This window comes from Rutilus rutilus (assembly GCF_951802725.1).
Source record: "Rutilus rutilus genome assembly, chromosome: 10".
Lineage (NCBI taxonomy): Eukaryota > Metazoa > Chordata > Actinopteri > Cypriniformes > Leuciscidae > Rutilus > Rutilus rutilus.
This window is the reverse complement of record NC_140215.1, coordinates 43,273,963-43,290,216: the sequence shown is the minus strand read 5'-3', so window position 1 is coordinate 43,290,216 and position 16,254 is coordinate 43,273,963. Positions and strand designations below refer to the sequence as shown.

The 16,254-nt window shown below is 38.5% G+C and overlaps 1 protein-coding gene across 1 annotated transcript; it reads left to right on the top strand.

Annotated features, from left to right (window-relative positions):
* The first annotated feature begins 2,302 nt into the window (after positions 1 to 2,302).
* Positions 2,303 to 14,526, top strand: LOC311297911 (uncharacterized protein). Its single transcript, XM_084420384.1, has 2 exons — positions 2,303 to 2,350; positions 13,418 to 14,526. Exon 2 carries the CDS (start codon positions 13,426 to 13,428, stop codon positions 14,503 to 14,505), a length of 1,080 nt encoding a protein of 359 aa, XP_084276510.1. The 5' UTR covers positions 2,303 to 2,350; positions 13,418 to 13,425; the 3' UTR covers positions 14,506 to 14,526.
* Positions 14,527 to 16,254: the final 1,728 nt, after the last annotated feature.

Genomic DNA, 16,254 nt, shown 5'->3' with positions numbered 1-16,254 from the left:
TTCTAATCATAATGGAACATTATTGAAAAACTGATTTTTTTTTTTTTTGGTACAAAAACTGCCAAACTTTGACAAAAAGTAACTTTTATTGTTATAATTGTGATTTAATTATATGTAGATATGAATCTATCTTGAAAAACTTGTGAAAAGATGTCTTTTAGTTTGAAACTTTTAGTACTTTTAGAGCTCTGCAGCCATCTACTGGTTAAAGTGATTTTTTTTCTTTTTTTTTCTTAGACTAAAATCTTACATTAAACCATGTCAAATTATCCATGTTATCCCCATGAATGAAAGTTAGAAATGTGGGTATTTTATAAGGCAAATTTTTTATAATTTTTTTTTTCTTTTCGGAGAATTTTTCTTTTCTTTTTTTGAACATTTTGTGGAGTAGAAAATGTCCAAATGTAGAGTAAAAACATTAATAAACTGAGTAAAATTACATTTGTTTAAAATATATATATTGTTACAAAATAACATTTTGTTGCCTGGAGTCTCTCAGATCCCAAACAGCCTGACTGTAAACCGCAAACAAGCGCACAAGGGTTAAAGTTGTGGAACATAGTGCAGAACATAGTGGGCCATAACAGGGCATTGTGTATCAAAAAGTTAAATGAAAATAAATAAATACAAATAAATAGAATGAAGAAAATATAGATAAACCTATATAGAGATGTCATTTAAAGGGTTAAGTTATGTTTATGCACTAAACAAGACCAATGAACTTGATTTATTAACCTATTAACACAGTATACCCCATTTTCCCATGATATATGTACTTACAAGGCATTTGCCCACCGGCAACTATAGTTGCCGCTTGGACTTTTGACTAAGTATACAAAAAACTATAGATCTCTTGTAAGATTTGTTTTGTTTAGCTGATTCTAGAGACCTTCATGATTATGTAGATATATATATGTCAACAAAAAATACTTATTAGTAACATGAAAATGACCTTTCTTTGGGAGGGTTTGCCTTTGCCATGCTTCCTGGAAGTAGGGGTAGGAAGTTGACAGCCTCATGTGACAGGGAGGAAGTGAATACCTTTTTTTTTTTCTTGAAATCCTTTATTTGGTTGTTTGCTTGCATTTCATTGAGAAATAAAACATGGACAACCTCTAGAAAAATATTTACAAAAGGAAAATGACAACTATGCACTGCGGCAACTATAGTTGCCGGTGGGCTTAAATGTTAATAAATTATGTAAAAATATAAAAATACATACACATGTAAACATCTCTTACATGTATCAGTGTGTATTAATATAATGTATTGTACTGTATAAAGCACTATAGAAATAAAGGTGACTTGACTATATGACTGAAGCACTGTCTTGATTTGGTTTTAGATATTCATTTCAACATTGGTTCAAAATTGTATATCTGAAATCAATAGCTGTAGTTAGATCTAACAGCACAATATCAAAGCCTCTGATTATATACAGAGAGACACGACAGGGATGCCCATTGTCATCAACACTCTTTATTTCAGTATTAGAGTCTTTAATAATTGTGGCCAGAAGTAACTCTATCATCAAGAGCATTAGATCACAGCCATCAGACTGTACGCAGACGATACTACTATTTTTCTCACAAAGCTGGAGAGATCTGTTCCAGCATTGATCAAATTAACTGATAGTTCTGTAAAGTTCTCTGGCTATAAAATTAATAATAAAGGCATCATCCACCTTCACTTTATAAATGCAATCAATGGCTTCAAATATTTGTGTGTAGTTATAATTCCTGCCAATTACAATCTAGTTACAACAAGAGTCACTGAATCTGTAGACAGGCAGTATTTCCTAACAATTCTTCCTAAATACCTGTATTTATTTTGATCTAATCCACTTTCCCCATCCACTGGGCTTTACACACACACACACACACACACACACACACACACACACACACACACACTATATATATATATATATATAGTGAATTCTTGGCTGCTTAAATGATCTAGTTATGATATATTTTACAGTCTCTTGCTCGAAATGAAATTTAAAACATTGTATTGTGAACAAAAAGAATGGCTGCCAAAAATGTATAAAATGACCTTACACAGAACTCTGACCAATGAATATTGCGAGCAAAATACACTGTTTTTGCAGTTTTTTCACATTTTATTAATGTAATAGTATATGTGCTTGTATATTTTTTCCCCCAGACTCTGCTTGAATACTAGATAAAACAGTAGCCAATTGCAGGGACTAGTCTAATCGAGGCTTGTGTGTGTGTTTGTCCAGCCCTCTGAGGAGCTTTATATAAGACAGAAATCTGTCAGACACACATCATCTCTCAGACTCGATCCAGGAGAAGCTGCACTTCAGACTCAGTCTACAGTCCACCAAGTAAGTATGTTTCTAACATTGAGCGTCTGTGAGCCCATATTTCATTTAAAGACTTGCCAGTTAAACATTTCATTCACATGCAGTGTATGGCAAGCCGTTTTAGCTTTAATTGTACCCAGCGTTACTCGTCGTAATTGCATTTTTACTAGTAAGAATTCAATTAGAGAGCTCTACAATTAATTTATTACTAGTAAGAATTACACTTACAGAGCTCTCTAATTCAATTCTTACTAGTAACAATTCCAATTAGAGAGCTCTACAAATGAATTTTTACTAGTCATATGTCTCCATTGACTTCCATTCATTTTTAATTACAGAGCTCTACAATTGAATTATTACTAGTAACACTAACAATTAGAGAGCTCTACAATTCAATTATTACTAGTAACAATAACAATTAGAGAGCTCTAAAATTCAATTATTACTAGTAACAATTACAATTAGAGAGCTCTCTAATTGAATTTTTACTAGTAAAAAAACAAATTAAAGATATGTATAATTGCAGAGCTCTGTAATTGAATTAAAGAGCTCTGCAATTGCATTCTTACTAGTAACAACTGAATTAGAGAGCTCCCTAATTGGTATTCTTACTAGTAAGAATTGAATTAAAGAGCTCTGCAATTGTATTCTTACTAGTAACAATTGAAATAGAGAGCTCTCTAATTGTAATTCTTACTAGTAACAATTCAATTGTAGAGCTCTGTAATTAAAAATGAATGGAAGTCAATGGAGACATATGACTAGTAAAAATTAATTTGTAGAGCTCTCTAATTGGAATTGTTACTAGTGAGAATGGAATTAGAGAGCTTTGTAATTGTAATTCTTACTAGTAAAAATGCAATTACGACGAGTAACGCTGGGTACAATTAAAGCTAAAACGGCTTGCCATATGCAGTGAGACATGCGCTTTTTCTGAACGCGCGCACACTAAAAGCCTGTCAAACAGAGCCCGGTCACCGGACTTTATCTTTTGTGTCTGATTGTGCTAATACTGTCAAATACACTCAAGGTTTACATAAACACAGTTGGTTATGTTGGTTATTGAAAGTAATCATTGTGTTAGAAGTGTGCAGGACTTAAAGAGACAGCAGCCTAATATTAAACATGCTGCCCCTTGTTCTTAAAGGGATAGTTCACCCAACAATGAAAATTCTGTCATTATTTACTCACCCTAAATTTGTACCAGATCTGTATCAATTTCTTTCTTCTGCTGAACACAAAAGAATATATTTTGAAGAATGTGAGTAACCAAACAGTTGCTGGTCCTCATTGACTTCCATAGCAGGAAAAATATACTATGGAAGTCACTGGGGACCAACAACTGTCTGGTTACCCACATTCTTCAAAATATCTTCTTTTGTGTTTAACAGAAGAAAGAAACTCATACAGGTTTAAAACAACTTGAGAGTGAGTAAATGATGACAGAATGTTCATGGGTGAAATACCCCTTTAATGTTAATAAATGTATTATTTTTATCCTGTAAAGCCTGGAACACACCAAGCCGACGGTCGGCCGTCGGGCAGTTTCCGTGCGTCGGCCGACTAAATCTTCTCAGTGTGTTCCGCACCGTCGGCTGAAGTTGGTCCTCGTCAACTTTTTTTCGGCCGATTCGACATGTTGAATCGGCGTCGGGCCGTCGGTGAAAGAGGGAACTCTGATTGGCTGTTCAGCTTAGTGAACGAGAATAATAGCAAAACAGCGAGCAAAGAAGTCAAAATGTGACAGACACGCTGTTCTAATGTTACGTCATCTTACCTGAGTGTTCTTTGGTGAATATTTCAATAATAACACGAGTGGAGTGGAATAAAGAAAGTGTTTAGCAGGATTGATATTCAAAACGGTAAGCGCGCACTGCTTTGTTTACGTTTGTGTATCTGCAGCCGGCAGCGTCCGTTTCCCTTTTTGAATGACGAATATAGACGAATATATCTTCAGAAATAGACAGTTGTCTCATTCACACGCAGGCGCAGAACGCGCATTCTAGCTGACAGTCGGCTGTAGTTCTCTCGGTGTGTTCAAGTGCAGCTTTTTACCCCGATGCGAGGCGACAACACAGTCGGCTTTCATCAGCGCTAGTTCGTCGGCGTCGGCTTGGTGTGTTCCAGGCTTTACAGGTCCATCTGATCTGTTCATTATACATATACGATATACCACTTAGTACTGTAAGACTTTGAGTATTAAAGTACAAATGAACAGCTGGCCACTCTTGTGGGTTACAATTAAAAACCGTAGAAGGGTAAAAATACATTGATGCAAGCAACACAGCTAAAACTAATAAAACTCATAATGTGTTAGATTTATAGTCAGCGAATAATCAAGCATTGAAAATAATCAGTCATACTGGCGACACCGAGGGGCGGTGAGGAGAGAAGATTAGGCAAATGGATTTCTGTGTCCTTGCTTCATGATCTTTTATTCATATCAGTAAGTTTATTGTTTTATTGCATGGTGTCTTTTTTTTGTGAGAGCTCTTGTGTTCATTCTTATCAGGAATTTCTGTCTTGCTTTGATGGGGACAGTTAATATTTAACAATATGAGAACTGAGCTGAGCTGACGATGATACACTGTTTTCTGTAGAACTGCTTTACAGATCTTTACAGCGGAACTGAATCAACACTGAACTGACTTAAGCTGAACAATGACACTATTATCTTTAAGAGCGGCTGTACAGCAGAAATGAACTGCATCATTTAAGCATTTTCCACTGTATCACTGTAAAGCTGTTTTATAAAGCGTTATATAAATAGTGCCTTGACTTCACTGTCTCATTTTGATTTAGGACATTCATTCCAACGTTGGGTTAAAATCGTATGTATTCTTTTTTATTTTAAATTGATAGCTAAAGTTAGAACTAACAATACAATATAAAAGCCTTTTATTATATACAGAGTTAAATGCAGAGACACATGACAAGGATGACCTTAGCCATCAATGCTCTTTAATTTAGTACTAGAGCCTTTAGCAATTGCAGTCAGAAGTAACTCTATCATTTCTTAGATCGTGACCATCGGATTGTACTAAGACGGTACTACTCTTTTTCTCATAAAGCTTGAGAGATTTGTTCCAACGTTGCTCAAATCGATTAATAGTTTTGTAAAGTTATCTGGCTATTCACCTTATTTTTAACCAGTGGCGGTTCTAGAGGGGGACCAGGGGGGCCAGTGCCCCTGTGACAACAAGCTTGGACCCCCTTGTGGCCCCCCTAAATGTGGAGTGTGAAATCATTTTTACAAAACTATTTTTTGCTATCGTTGTTTTTCACATCCGTTATTAGACAGTGGCAACACGGAACACAAATGTAACCCTAGAGGGACTGCTTAAATCGGATCTGCAGGGTTTTTTTTCTATTCAGAAGTTGGTGGATGTTTTGCGCGAATATTATAGCCTAAGCAAAGAAGGAAATATAGAGGTGAGTAAAGTTGTTAATATATTTGTATTAAATGCATTACAGAAGTGTAACGTTAGAACCTGGCCGTTTGTTAGTTGTGGCAGTTTGAAAAAGGATAAAATATATGATCAACAAACTCATGGCGCTGAGTATTTTTACTTAAACAGGGATGCAAACAGCTCGCTTTTCTGCGCCTCTTTTTCACGTCAGTTTGGGTGACTGGGTCTGAGAGGGTCTGATTATAATTTCACAAAGTCACCTGAAGCCATTCCATAGCTTAATGTGAGGGACAGAAGACTATTTACATCATTAAATTAAAGTTTATGGAAACTCATTTTCCCTCCTCTGCGGCTGTCCATCATTAATCTCCATTCAGTATTCAAACAGCGCGCGCGCCTCGTCCGGTTACAGCAGGATGCACGGTAACTCTCCAATATGATATATTCACATAATGCTTGATCTGTAGATAAAAGGCTGTGGATATGCATAAAATGACTTTATTTTGTGTATTTGTATTTTATGTTTGTTGCTGTTTTTAAACGACTCGCTAAGTGTCCCTGTTCACACCACAAGGACTATGAATCGGCATCAAACGCACAATAACTGGAATTTAAAACTGTGAAGAAACAAATGATCAATAAACTGTTGGACAGATATACACTAGGATTTGTGCGCTCGACTTTTCTTCGTTTTGTGCCGTGAACTTTTAAATGCGCAGCGCTGCACACTGTGACTCCACGTTGCTTTGAGCACATCATTCTGCACCCGCGATGCGCATACGCGCTTTGTGCGCTCTGTTTTGTTTATAAGCGTTTCATATTATCATGTTTTTTCCTATATTTGTTATATCTAGCCTGCACAATACATTTAAAATAAGCATAATTTAATTGTATATTATATTGTATGCACTAAAGCTGGTGAAAACCTATCTCAGGTCCACAATGTCAGATTAGGCAATTTAGGTGTTCTAAGTAGGTATTGAGTCAAGGAGGGCAAAGGCCTTAAATCTAGATGAATTTGCTGATCTTTTTGCAAAAAAACCCACAAAAATCGTAGAATACAGTTAATGTGACTGATTCTGAATATGTAATGCAAATGTAAAAAATATAATGGAAATGCAAATACATTGTTGAATGATTGTAAACATGGTATTTTGCCTGTTAATGCCTACAGTGCAGTGCAGAAAATGATATGACAACAATAAGGTCTAAATGTAACTGGCCCCTCTAACAGTACAACTGGCCCCAGCTTGGCCCCCCCAGTTGAAATGGTCTAGAACCGCCACTGTTTTTAACGCAAATACGGACACAGCCAGTTGACGGTATTTTGTGCGAGACTTCCGGTCACTGGCGAGCGTTGTTCGTAACAACTAACTCATCGTTATGGCTTCGAGGAAGACCGGGATTGTTTGTGCAGTTAAAGGTTGTCATAATAACTGGAACAAAATAAAGATTTACTTGGAGCAGGAGTGTTTTAATCATCGAAATCATTGACATTTTAATCATCAGGCGCCCTACGACCGGCGACACACTGGCTGCGTGGCTTTTCTGTTGCGTGGCGTTTAACATGTCTTTGCCCACCAGAAACGTCTCTGACGCAGCGTTGCTGCTGCTAGGTGACATAAGCCTCATTGGTGATATATTCGACATATGGGGAGAGAGTTGTGGAAGGCACTTAATGTTAAACATAAATATATAGCAGCAAAGACAACGTCGGCAGTGTTGACGGCAAAATAGGCTACAGAATATTTCGTTCTGTATTGAGAGGTGCAGTATTTGAAAATCGATCATATATATTTTTTTACATTTATATCTGCATTTATGTCAAAACCTAAATTCAAACATCAAAATGTCATTTATTAATATGTATTCATATCAAAATGACATACATATTTTCCTATTCTATTTTGCCTAGAAACGCTTCCGAAACGCTTCCAAAACGCTTGCGTGTCGCGTGAAAAATAGGCATCGATTCTATTTCTAGCATGCACGCGTTTTCCCTGAGACGCGTCACGCAGGCAGTGTGCAAGCTCTAAATAACCTGTTAACATGGGAGCCGAAATAACGGACACGCCACGCAGACCATTTGAAGAAACGACTGTATGTTTGTTCTTTTCATTTCGTGAACACAAGACCTACAGAAGACCACCCGATACCAGAAAAGTGGCTGGGCTACGAAGTCTGAATAAAAACTCCAAGGAGAAACAAAATCATTATAGTAACCCCTGTATAAAATCTAGTCATCATGGCATGATCATGATCATGGCATTTATTTTGTATGATTTACAATTATTTATAGCCATCTACTTACTGCTATCCTGCTTTGGTTGCATTCTGATGGCATTATTAATACATTTGACATGACAAAATAGCCTACCTTCATAGATATATTAACTTAGTCCAGCGTTGGCTCGACCGTGTTTAGGGCGGTGCTGAAGGCGCCGGCGAAGTTTTGGCAATCTGCCAGCTAGATGCATGAGTGTTTTCAACCAGGTCCAGTACCCGACCTGGGTGAGGCGGGGCTTTAGTTCTTTGTTGTATTCATCTGCTACGGCATGTGCAACATTTTTCTGTCAACTCTGCATAATCCTTCGCAATCGATATCGTTAGTTAGCCCAGAGAAGCGAGGAAACGGAAGTGCCGCACAAAAACCGGAAACTGGACCCATATTTACTTCCGCGTTCGAAAATAAGGTGAATACAATTCATAATAAAGTCAACCGCCTTTACTTTAGAAATGCAATCAGTGGCTTTAAATATTTGGGCATAGTTATTACTCCTACATTTAACAGGTTAATTCCTGTCATTTACAATATAGGCCAGTTACAACATTGGAAAGATGAAGATTCTTGCCTAATTCCTGTATTTATTTTGCTCTATTCCACTTTCACATCCACTAGACTTTTTCTCTAGTATGAATGAACTGGAACAGGGGCAAATACCTTTTCAAAACAATGGACCGAACTGTTAATAAATACCGAGCTGTGTTTCTGACTGGTGTGTGTGTATGTGTGTGTGTGTGTGTGTGTGTTTGTCCAGCCCTCTGAAGAGCTTTATATACGACAGAAATCTGTCAGACAAACATCTCTCAGACTCGATCAAGGAGAGGCTGCTCTTCTGACTCCAGCTACAGTCCAACAGGTTAGTATGTTTCTAATACCGCCTACAAAAAAAACACCTACAAAACCTCGCTCACTACAACTTTAATATAGTAGGATGTCCTGTTACTTTATCCTCTACAGTAAAAGACCTGGGTGTTATACTAGACTGCAACCTGTCTTTTGAAAATCATATTTCATATGTTACAAGAACAGCCTTTTTCCACCTTAGAAACATTGCTAAGCTACGTAATATGCTATCAGTTTCTGATGCAGAAAAGTTAGTTCATGCATTCATGACCTCGAGACTAGATTACTGTAATGCTTTATTAGCCGGTTGTCCTGCATCCTCAATTAACAAGCTACAGTTAGTCCAAAATAATGCCGCCGCTAGAGTTCTTACTAGATCAAGAAAATATGATCATATACTGTAACACCGATTTTATCATCACTGCATTGGTTACCTATAAAGTTCCGTATTAATTACAAGGTATTGCTACTGACTTATAAAGCCCTAAACGGCTTAGCTCCAGTCTATTTAACGGATCTTCTATCGCCCTATAATCCATCGCGCTCTTTAAGATCACTAAATTCAAGGCTTTTGGTCATACCTAGGATATCCAGATCCACCAAAGGAGGGAGAGCATTTTCACATTTAGCCCCAAAACTCTGGAATAGCCTTCCTGATACTGTTCGTTGCTCAGACTCGCTCTCCCAGTTTAAAACTAGATTAAAGTCGCATCTCTTCAGCCAGGCATTCATATAATATTTTTAATCTTACAGTTAAATCTGGTCTCTAGTTCATAAACGCCAGAGGAGAACTGGCCCCCGACTGAGCCTGGGTTCTCCCAAGGTTTTTTTTCTCCATTGGGTGACGTGATGGAGTTTTAGGTCACCGTCAGGTCACTTGATGGAGTTTTTCGGTTCCTTGCCACTGTTGCCTTTGGCTTGCTCAGTTGGGGATATTTTGGGAATATTAATCTATTTTTATCAATCAATAAATTCCACTAGAAACAAACCTTGTTGTATTATTTTAATTTAATACTGTGAAGCTGCTTTGATACAATTTGTATTGTGAAAAGCGCTATACAAATATACTTGACTTGACTTGTGGACTCATAGTTCATTTGAGCACCTGTATTCTGTAGTATTTTGTGATACAGACATATTAAATAGGCTAACTAGTAATTAATATACATTAGAAATGGAATATTTAAATGACAAGAACATATTAAATATAAAAAACAGGGTTAAAGAGAAAACCTGGTCTATTTTTCAGAGTGTTGAAAAAATATTGGTAACCTGTTAATATCCATCTTCCTGTATTTTAAATATACATAATGTATAGCCCCATTCGAATGGTAGTTATTTATCATGGATTTTTCAACATTTACAGGGTCTGTGTTTTTCTCTCACAACCCGTCTAAAAATTCCTTGTCGCCGGTTGAATAATAAAACTATAGTAGGCTAATGTCAGGGTTATTTCTATGTAATTACTCTAGACATCTAAATACGTCTGCTTTTACAACCAATCATCATGCTTCAGCAAATTCAAATTCAAACATTCATCCAGTATTGCTGTAGTGGCGGACCACTCTTAGCTGGGACGTATTGCTTAGCTTCTTTGACAAGCTATCCAACACAGTTAAACTTAAATTGTACCTTTTTTGAGGTGGATGAGATGGTATTCCAGCAGATAGGTAAACAGGGCATGTATGCAGAGCAAGGCAGGTAAGCAAAGCAAAGCAGGCATCAGGCAGGTAAGTAGGTTGGTAGTAGCAGACAAAGCATGGACTCCAGTAATCCAACAAACGATTGGTAAGTGGTTGAAAAATGGTGGTTAAAAAAGGCACAACTTAATATCAAAAATAATGTCTAAATACTGTTCAATAGTGATTCAATAGCGATTCAATAGAGATTCAATAGCGATTCAATAGCGATTCAGTAGCGATGTAAAGAACTGTATGCTTAATACGTTCCAACAGCTTCCTTGTTCTTTTTTGTTTTAGAAAGGTGAGAGGCGGCCATCTTTATCTTCAAACATTCTCACCGACCGTCAAACTAAAAGTCCCTACAAAATAAAGGACCCTAAATCAAACAAAATATACTAGTGCTCCAATAGCACAACAATTTAGATTAAACTCAAAACGGCTCCTACAATTGCATTAAAGAGCATTGTTTGGAAAAGCAGTGCAATGTTAAAAGCAGCTCCTGTCAGAGAACAAGCAGAATTAATCCTATCTTCTGGTCTTCAGTGTAATGTAGCCTTTCATTAGTTGTCACATCCAAATTCAGGGGTGTGAAGTAACAAATTACATACTCACATTACTGTAGGCTAATTAAGTAGTTTTTTTTATCAGAAATGGTACTTTTTTGAGTAGTTTAAAAATTGTGTTCTTTTACTTTTACTTGAGTACATTTTAAGTGATGTATTGGTACTTTTACTCTGCTATTTTCCTTCTGTTTGTGGTTGTTACTCGTTACATTCTTGTTTTAATTTTATTTTTATCCATCAACGTGATTGGATCGAGTAATCGGTCTCGTGAGTGTCCGATAGAAAACCTTAAACGCCAACCACTGTTAATCATGGCTGCTGTGGAAGTGCATTCTTCAGGCATCAATTCAATCTAGATATCAGCTTCTTCCTCTAATATGCTAAGGTATATTGGAGTGTGCTCTCCTGTGCTCTCCTCGCCTCTGCCTCCCTCTGCAGTCCCATGTCTTCTCTGATCAAGTCCAAAAACTCGTCCTCTCTGTCTCGCCTTCTTCGTGGTGCTGGTGCTGGTGCAGATGGTAGGTAGCCTACTAGCCCAGACGCTTCTTTATGTGTACAGATGTGACGTAATGAGCAATGTAGCCCACTAGCCCAGACTCTTCTTTATGTGTACAGATGTGACGTAATGAGCAATGTAGCCCACTAGCCCAGACTCTTCTTTATGTGTACAGATGTGACGTAATGAGCAATGTAGCCTACTAGCCCAGACTCTTCTTTATGTGTACAGATGTGACGTAATGAGCAATGTAGCCTACTAGCCCAGACTCTTCTTTATGTGTACAGATGTGACGTAATGAGCAATGTAGCCTACTAGCCCAGACTCTTCTTTATGTGTACAGATGTGACGTAATGAGCAATGTAGCCTACTAGCCCAGACTCTTCTTTATGTGTACAGATGTGACGTAATGAGCAATGTAGCCAACTAGCCCAGACTCTTCTTTATGTGTACAGATGTGACGTAATGAGTAATGTAGCCCACTAGCCCAGACTCTTCTTTATGTGTACAGATGTGACGTAATGAGCAATGTAGCCAACTAGCCCAGACTCTTCTTTATGTGTACAGATGTGACGTAATGAGTAATGTAGCCCACTAGCCCAGACTCTTCTTTATGTGTACAGATGTGACGTAATGAGTAATGTAGCCCACTAGCCCAGACTCTTCTTTGTGTACAGATGTGACGTAATGAGCAATGTAGCCCACTAGCCCAGACTCTTCTTTATGTGTACAGATGTGACGTAATGAGCAATGTAGCCCACTAGCCCAGACTCTTCTTTATGTGTACAGATGTGACGTAATGAGCAATGTAGCCTACTAGCCCAGACTCTTCTTTATGTGTACAGATGTGACGTAATGAGCAATGTAGCCTACTAGCCCAGACTCTTCTTTATGTGTACAGATGTGACGTAATGAGCAATGTAGCCTACTAGCCCAGACTCTTCTTTATGTGTACAGATGTGACGTAATGAGCAATGTAGCCTACTAGCCCAGACTCTTCTTTATGTGTACAGATGTGACGTAATGAGCAATGTAGCCCACTAGCCCAGACTCTTCTTTATGTGTACAGATGTGACGTAATGAGCAATGTAGCCAACTAGCCCAGACTCTTCTTTATGTGTACAGATGTGACGTAATGAGTAATGTAGCCCACTAGCCCAGACTCTTCTTTATGTGTACAGATGTGACGTAATGAGTAATGTAGCCCACTAGCCCAGACTCTTCTTTGTGTACAGATGTGACGTAATGAGCAATGTAGCCCACTAGCCCAGACTCTTATTTATGTGTACAGATGTGACGTAATGAGCAATGTAGCCCACTAGCCCAGACTCTTATTTATGTGTACAGATGTGACGTAATGAGCAATGTAGCCAACTAGCCCAGACTCTTCTTTATGTGTACAGATGTGACGTAATGAGCAATGTAGCCCACTAGCCCAGACTCTTCTTTATGTGTACAGATGTGACGTAATGAGCAATGTAGCCCACTAGCCCAGACTCTTCTTTATGTGTACAGATGTGACGTAATGAGCAATGTAGCCCACTAGCCCAGACTCTTCTTTATGTGTACAGATGTGACGTAATGAGCAATGTAGCCCACTAGCCCAGACTCTTCTTTATGTGTACAGATGTGACGTAATGAGCAATGTAGCCCACTAGCCCAGACTCTTCTTTATGTGTACAGATGTGACGTAATGAGCAATGTAGCCCACTAGCCCAGACTCTTCTTTATGTGTACAGATGTGACGTAATGAGCAATGTAGCCTACTAGCCCAGACTCTTCTTTATGTTTGGTTTATTCTGTGTTGCAGGTTCAGACATGATGAAAGGCATTATTCCCAAGAGCAAAGCAAAAGGCATTGACATCTGTTCAAAATTCCCCTACTATTATATAATCCGCTCTGATCTCGGCTGCTTTATGCAGACAAGAGATTTAAATCAAGATATAGACATCTCTATTTGTAGTCTGCACCCTGCCTGCCAAGATGGAGACCACTACATTGGTGATAGTTATAACTACTTTTACGTCATCAAGGGCAATTCCTACCGCAGAGTCAAGAGCCTGGAGAAAGACAGCGATGCCAAAGTTTTCAGCCTTCATCCCAACTGCCAGGGCGGAGACCACTACCTCTCAACCACAGCCATTGACGGGTCAGCAATCACTAACTATTTTTACATCATCTTCCAAGAAAAGGGCACTTATCGAAGAACAAAAGACTTGAATGAAGACTCGGATGGTGTAGAATACGACCTGCATCCCAACTGCAGAAACGGCCTCTATTACTGGGGCACATCCATGCCTGGTTGCATCTCATATGACCAGTTCTGCTTCCTCAAGCCAGCCTCAGTCTGGGGATACGAGTTCTACAGAGGTACCGACCTCAGCAATGATGAGCGCACTGCTGTCTATTCTGTTCATCGTGCTATTCTTGACTTCCTTCCTGGTGGACTGGCAGTAACTAAAGGCCCATCCTTTGGCACGTGGGAAAAAATTAAAACTATAATTAATGACAGCAATACACCAGTGACATGGCAAAAGAGAATCAATAGAAAGGTTGGATACACTAAGGAGAAGATGACCGAGATCACACACAACTGGAAGATATCCGCGTCAGTCACAGCTGAAACTGGAGATCTTGCCTCGCTAATTGCGAAGGTTCAGTTCTCCTTTTCTGCAGAATATGGAGGTTCACACGTCAGCACTGAAAGCGAAAGCTGGAACGAAGCAACTGAAGAGGAGGAAACATTCTCATTTGAGCTGAAGCCGAACGAGTCTGTATATCTGTGGCAGTACAGACTGGGTCTCGGTCAAGAACCAGTGTTGTTCTGCCAGGATATAGAGGTTACTAAGAATCCAAACCCTCCGACTAAAGTCCCACTGCCACCCGCTCAATCATGAAAACATATCAGGATCGCTGAATTCCAAAGGATAACCAAGTGCTTCAGTTAAATACCTTAATTATAACTTTTCAAGCAATTACTTAGCAATTATTCAATCAAGAGATTATTTAGTTAAAGATGATGTAACTACATTATGATATTATTTGGGGGGGTGCATCAACAAATACTTGACAAATGCATCCACAACCTTGCAACTATGTTATTGTACCTTAATACATAAAGTAATACATCCTTTCCATTCACATTTTGGCCCGCTACAATAGAATAATAACAGACAAATAAAAAAATAGTTCAGCTTTTAACAGCTTTTACATAACACTGTTTCTTTTCATGGCCATAGTTTAAAATAAAACAAAATCTACAGCACTATTTCAGTAAAAATGCATTTCTGTCCTCCTGATGTTCTCTTGTATATGAGGGCTTCTAGGTCACTATAGCACCTTTATTTGACACGTACGTGCCAGCGTTGCAGGACATGCGTTCTGCTTTACACAGATCCAGACCGACACGAAAGCACAGGAATCTTCTCAGTAAATCATCTGAATTCACATTTGGTCTTTCTTGTACGCGGTTCCGGATGTGCCACTGTTGACAAGCAAGCGCTGCTCTGAAAGTATAGAAAGTAGTTACTATGTCTGACTTCAAAGAAATTGATGGCAAAATTTTGGAAGAAACCGTACAGCACCTTAAAACATCAACCTGCGCTCTTGACACACTTCCCACATCTTTTTTCAAAAGTGTGTTAAACAGTTTAGAAGCAGATCTTCTAGAAGTGGTAAATGCCTCACTTCTCTCTGGGAGTTTTCCAAACTCCCTGAAAACTGCAGTTGTCAAGCCCCTCCTGAAAAAGAGCAATCTGGATAAGACCATATTAAGCAACTATAGACCGATCTCAAATATTCCTTTCATAGGCAAGATCATTGAAAAAGTTGTCTTCAACCAGCTGAACAAATTCTTATGCTCGAATGGATACTTTGACAATTTTCAATCTGGTTTCCGACCGCACCACAGCACAGAGACAGCGCTCATAAAGATAATAAACGATATCCGCTTAAATACTGATTCAGGCAAATTATCAGTGCTGGTGCTACTCGACCTCAGTGCTGCATTTGACACTGTCGATCATAACATACTTCTTGACAGGCTGGAAAACTGGGTGGGGCTTTCTGGGATAGTCCTAAAATGGTTCAGGTCATACTTAGATGGGAGAGGTTATTATGTGAGTATAGGAGATCATAAGTCTGAGTGGACATCCATGACATGCGGAGTCCCTCAAGGCTCAATTCTTGCACCACTCCTGTTCAACCTGTATATGCTCCCAATGAGCCAAATAATGAGAAAGAACCAAATCTCTTACCACAGCTATGCAGACGACACACAGATCTACTTAGCCCTATCGCCTAACGACTACAGCCCCATTGACTCCCTGTGCCAATGCATTGATGAAGTTAACAGTTGGATGTGTCAAAACTTTCTTCAGTTAAACAAAGACAAAAATTAAGTCATTGCGTTTGGAAACAAAGATGAAGTTCTCAAGGTGAACGCATACCTTCACTCTAGGGGTCAAACAACTAAACATCAAGTCAGGAATCTTGGTGTGACACTAGAGTCAGACCTTAGTTTCAGTAGTCATGTCAAAGCAATAACTAAATCAGTATACTATCATCTGAAAAATATTGCAAGAATTAGATTATTTGTTTCCAGACAAGACTTAGAGAAACTTGTTCATGCTTTCATCACCAGCAGG

Coding starts and splice junctions, on each gene's coding strand:
- LOC311297911 (XM_084420384.1), top strand. CDS start 13,426: ATGATGAAAGGCATTATTCCCAAGAGCAAAGCAAAAGGCATTGACATC.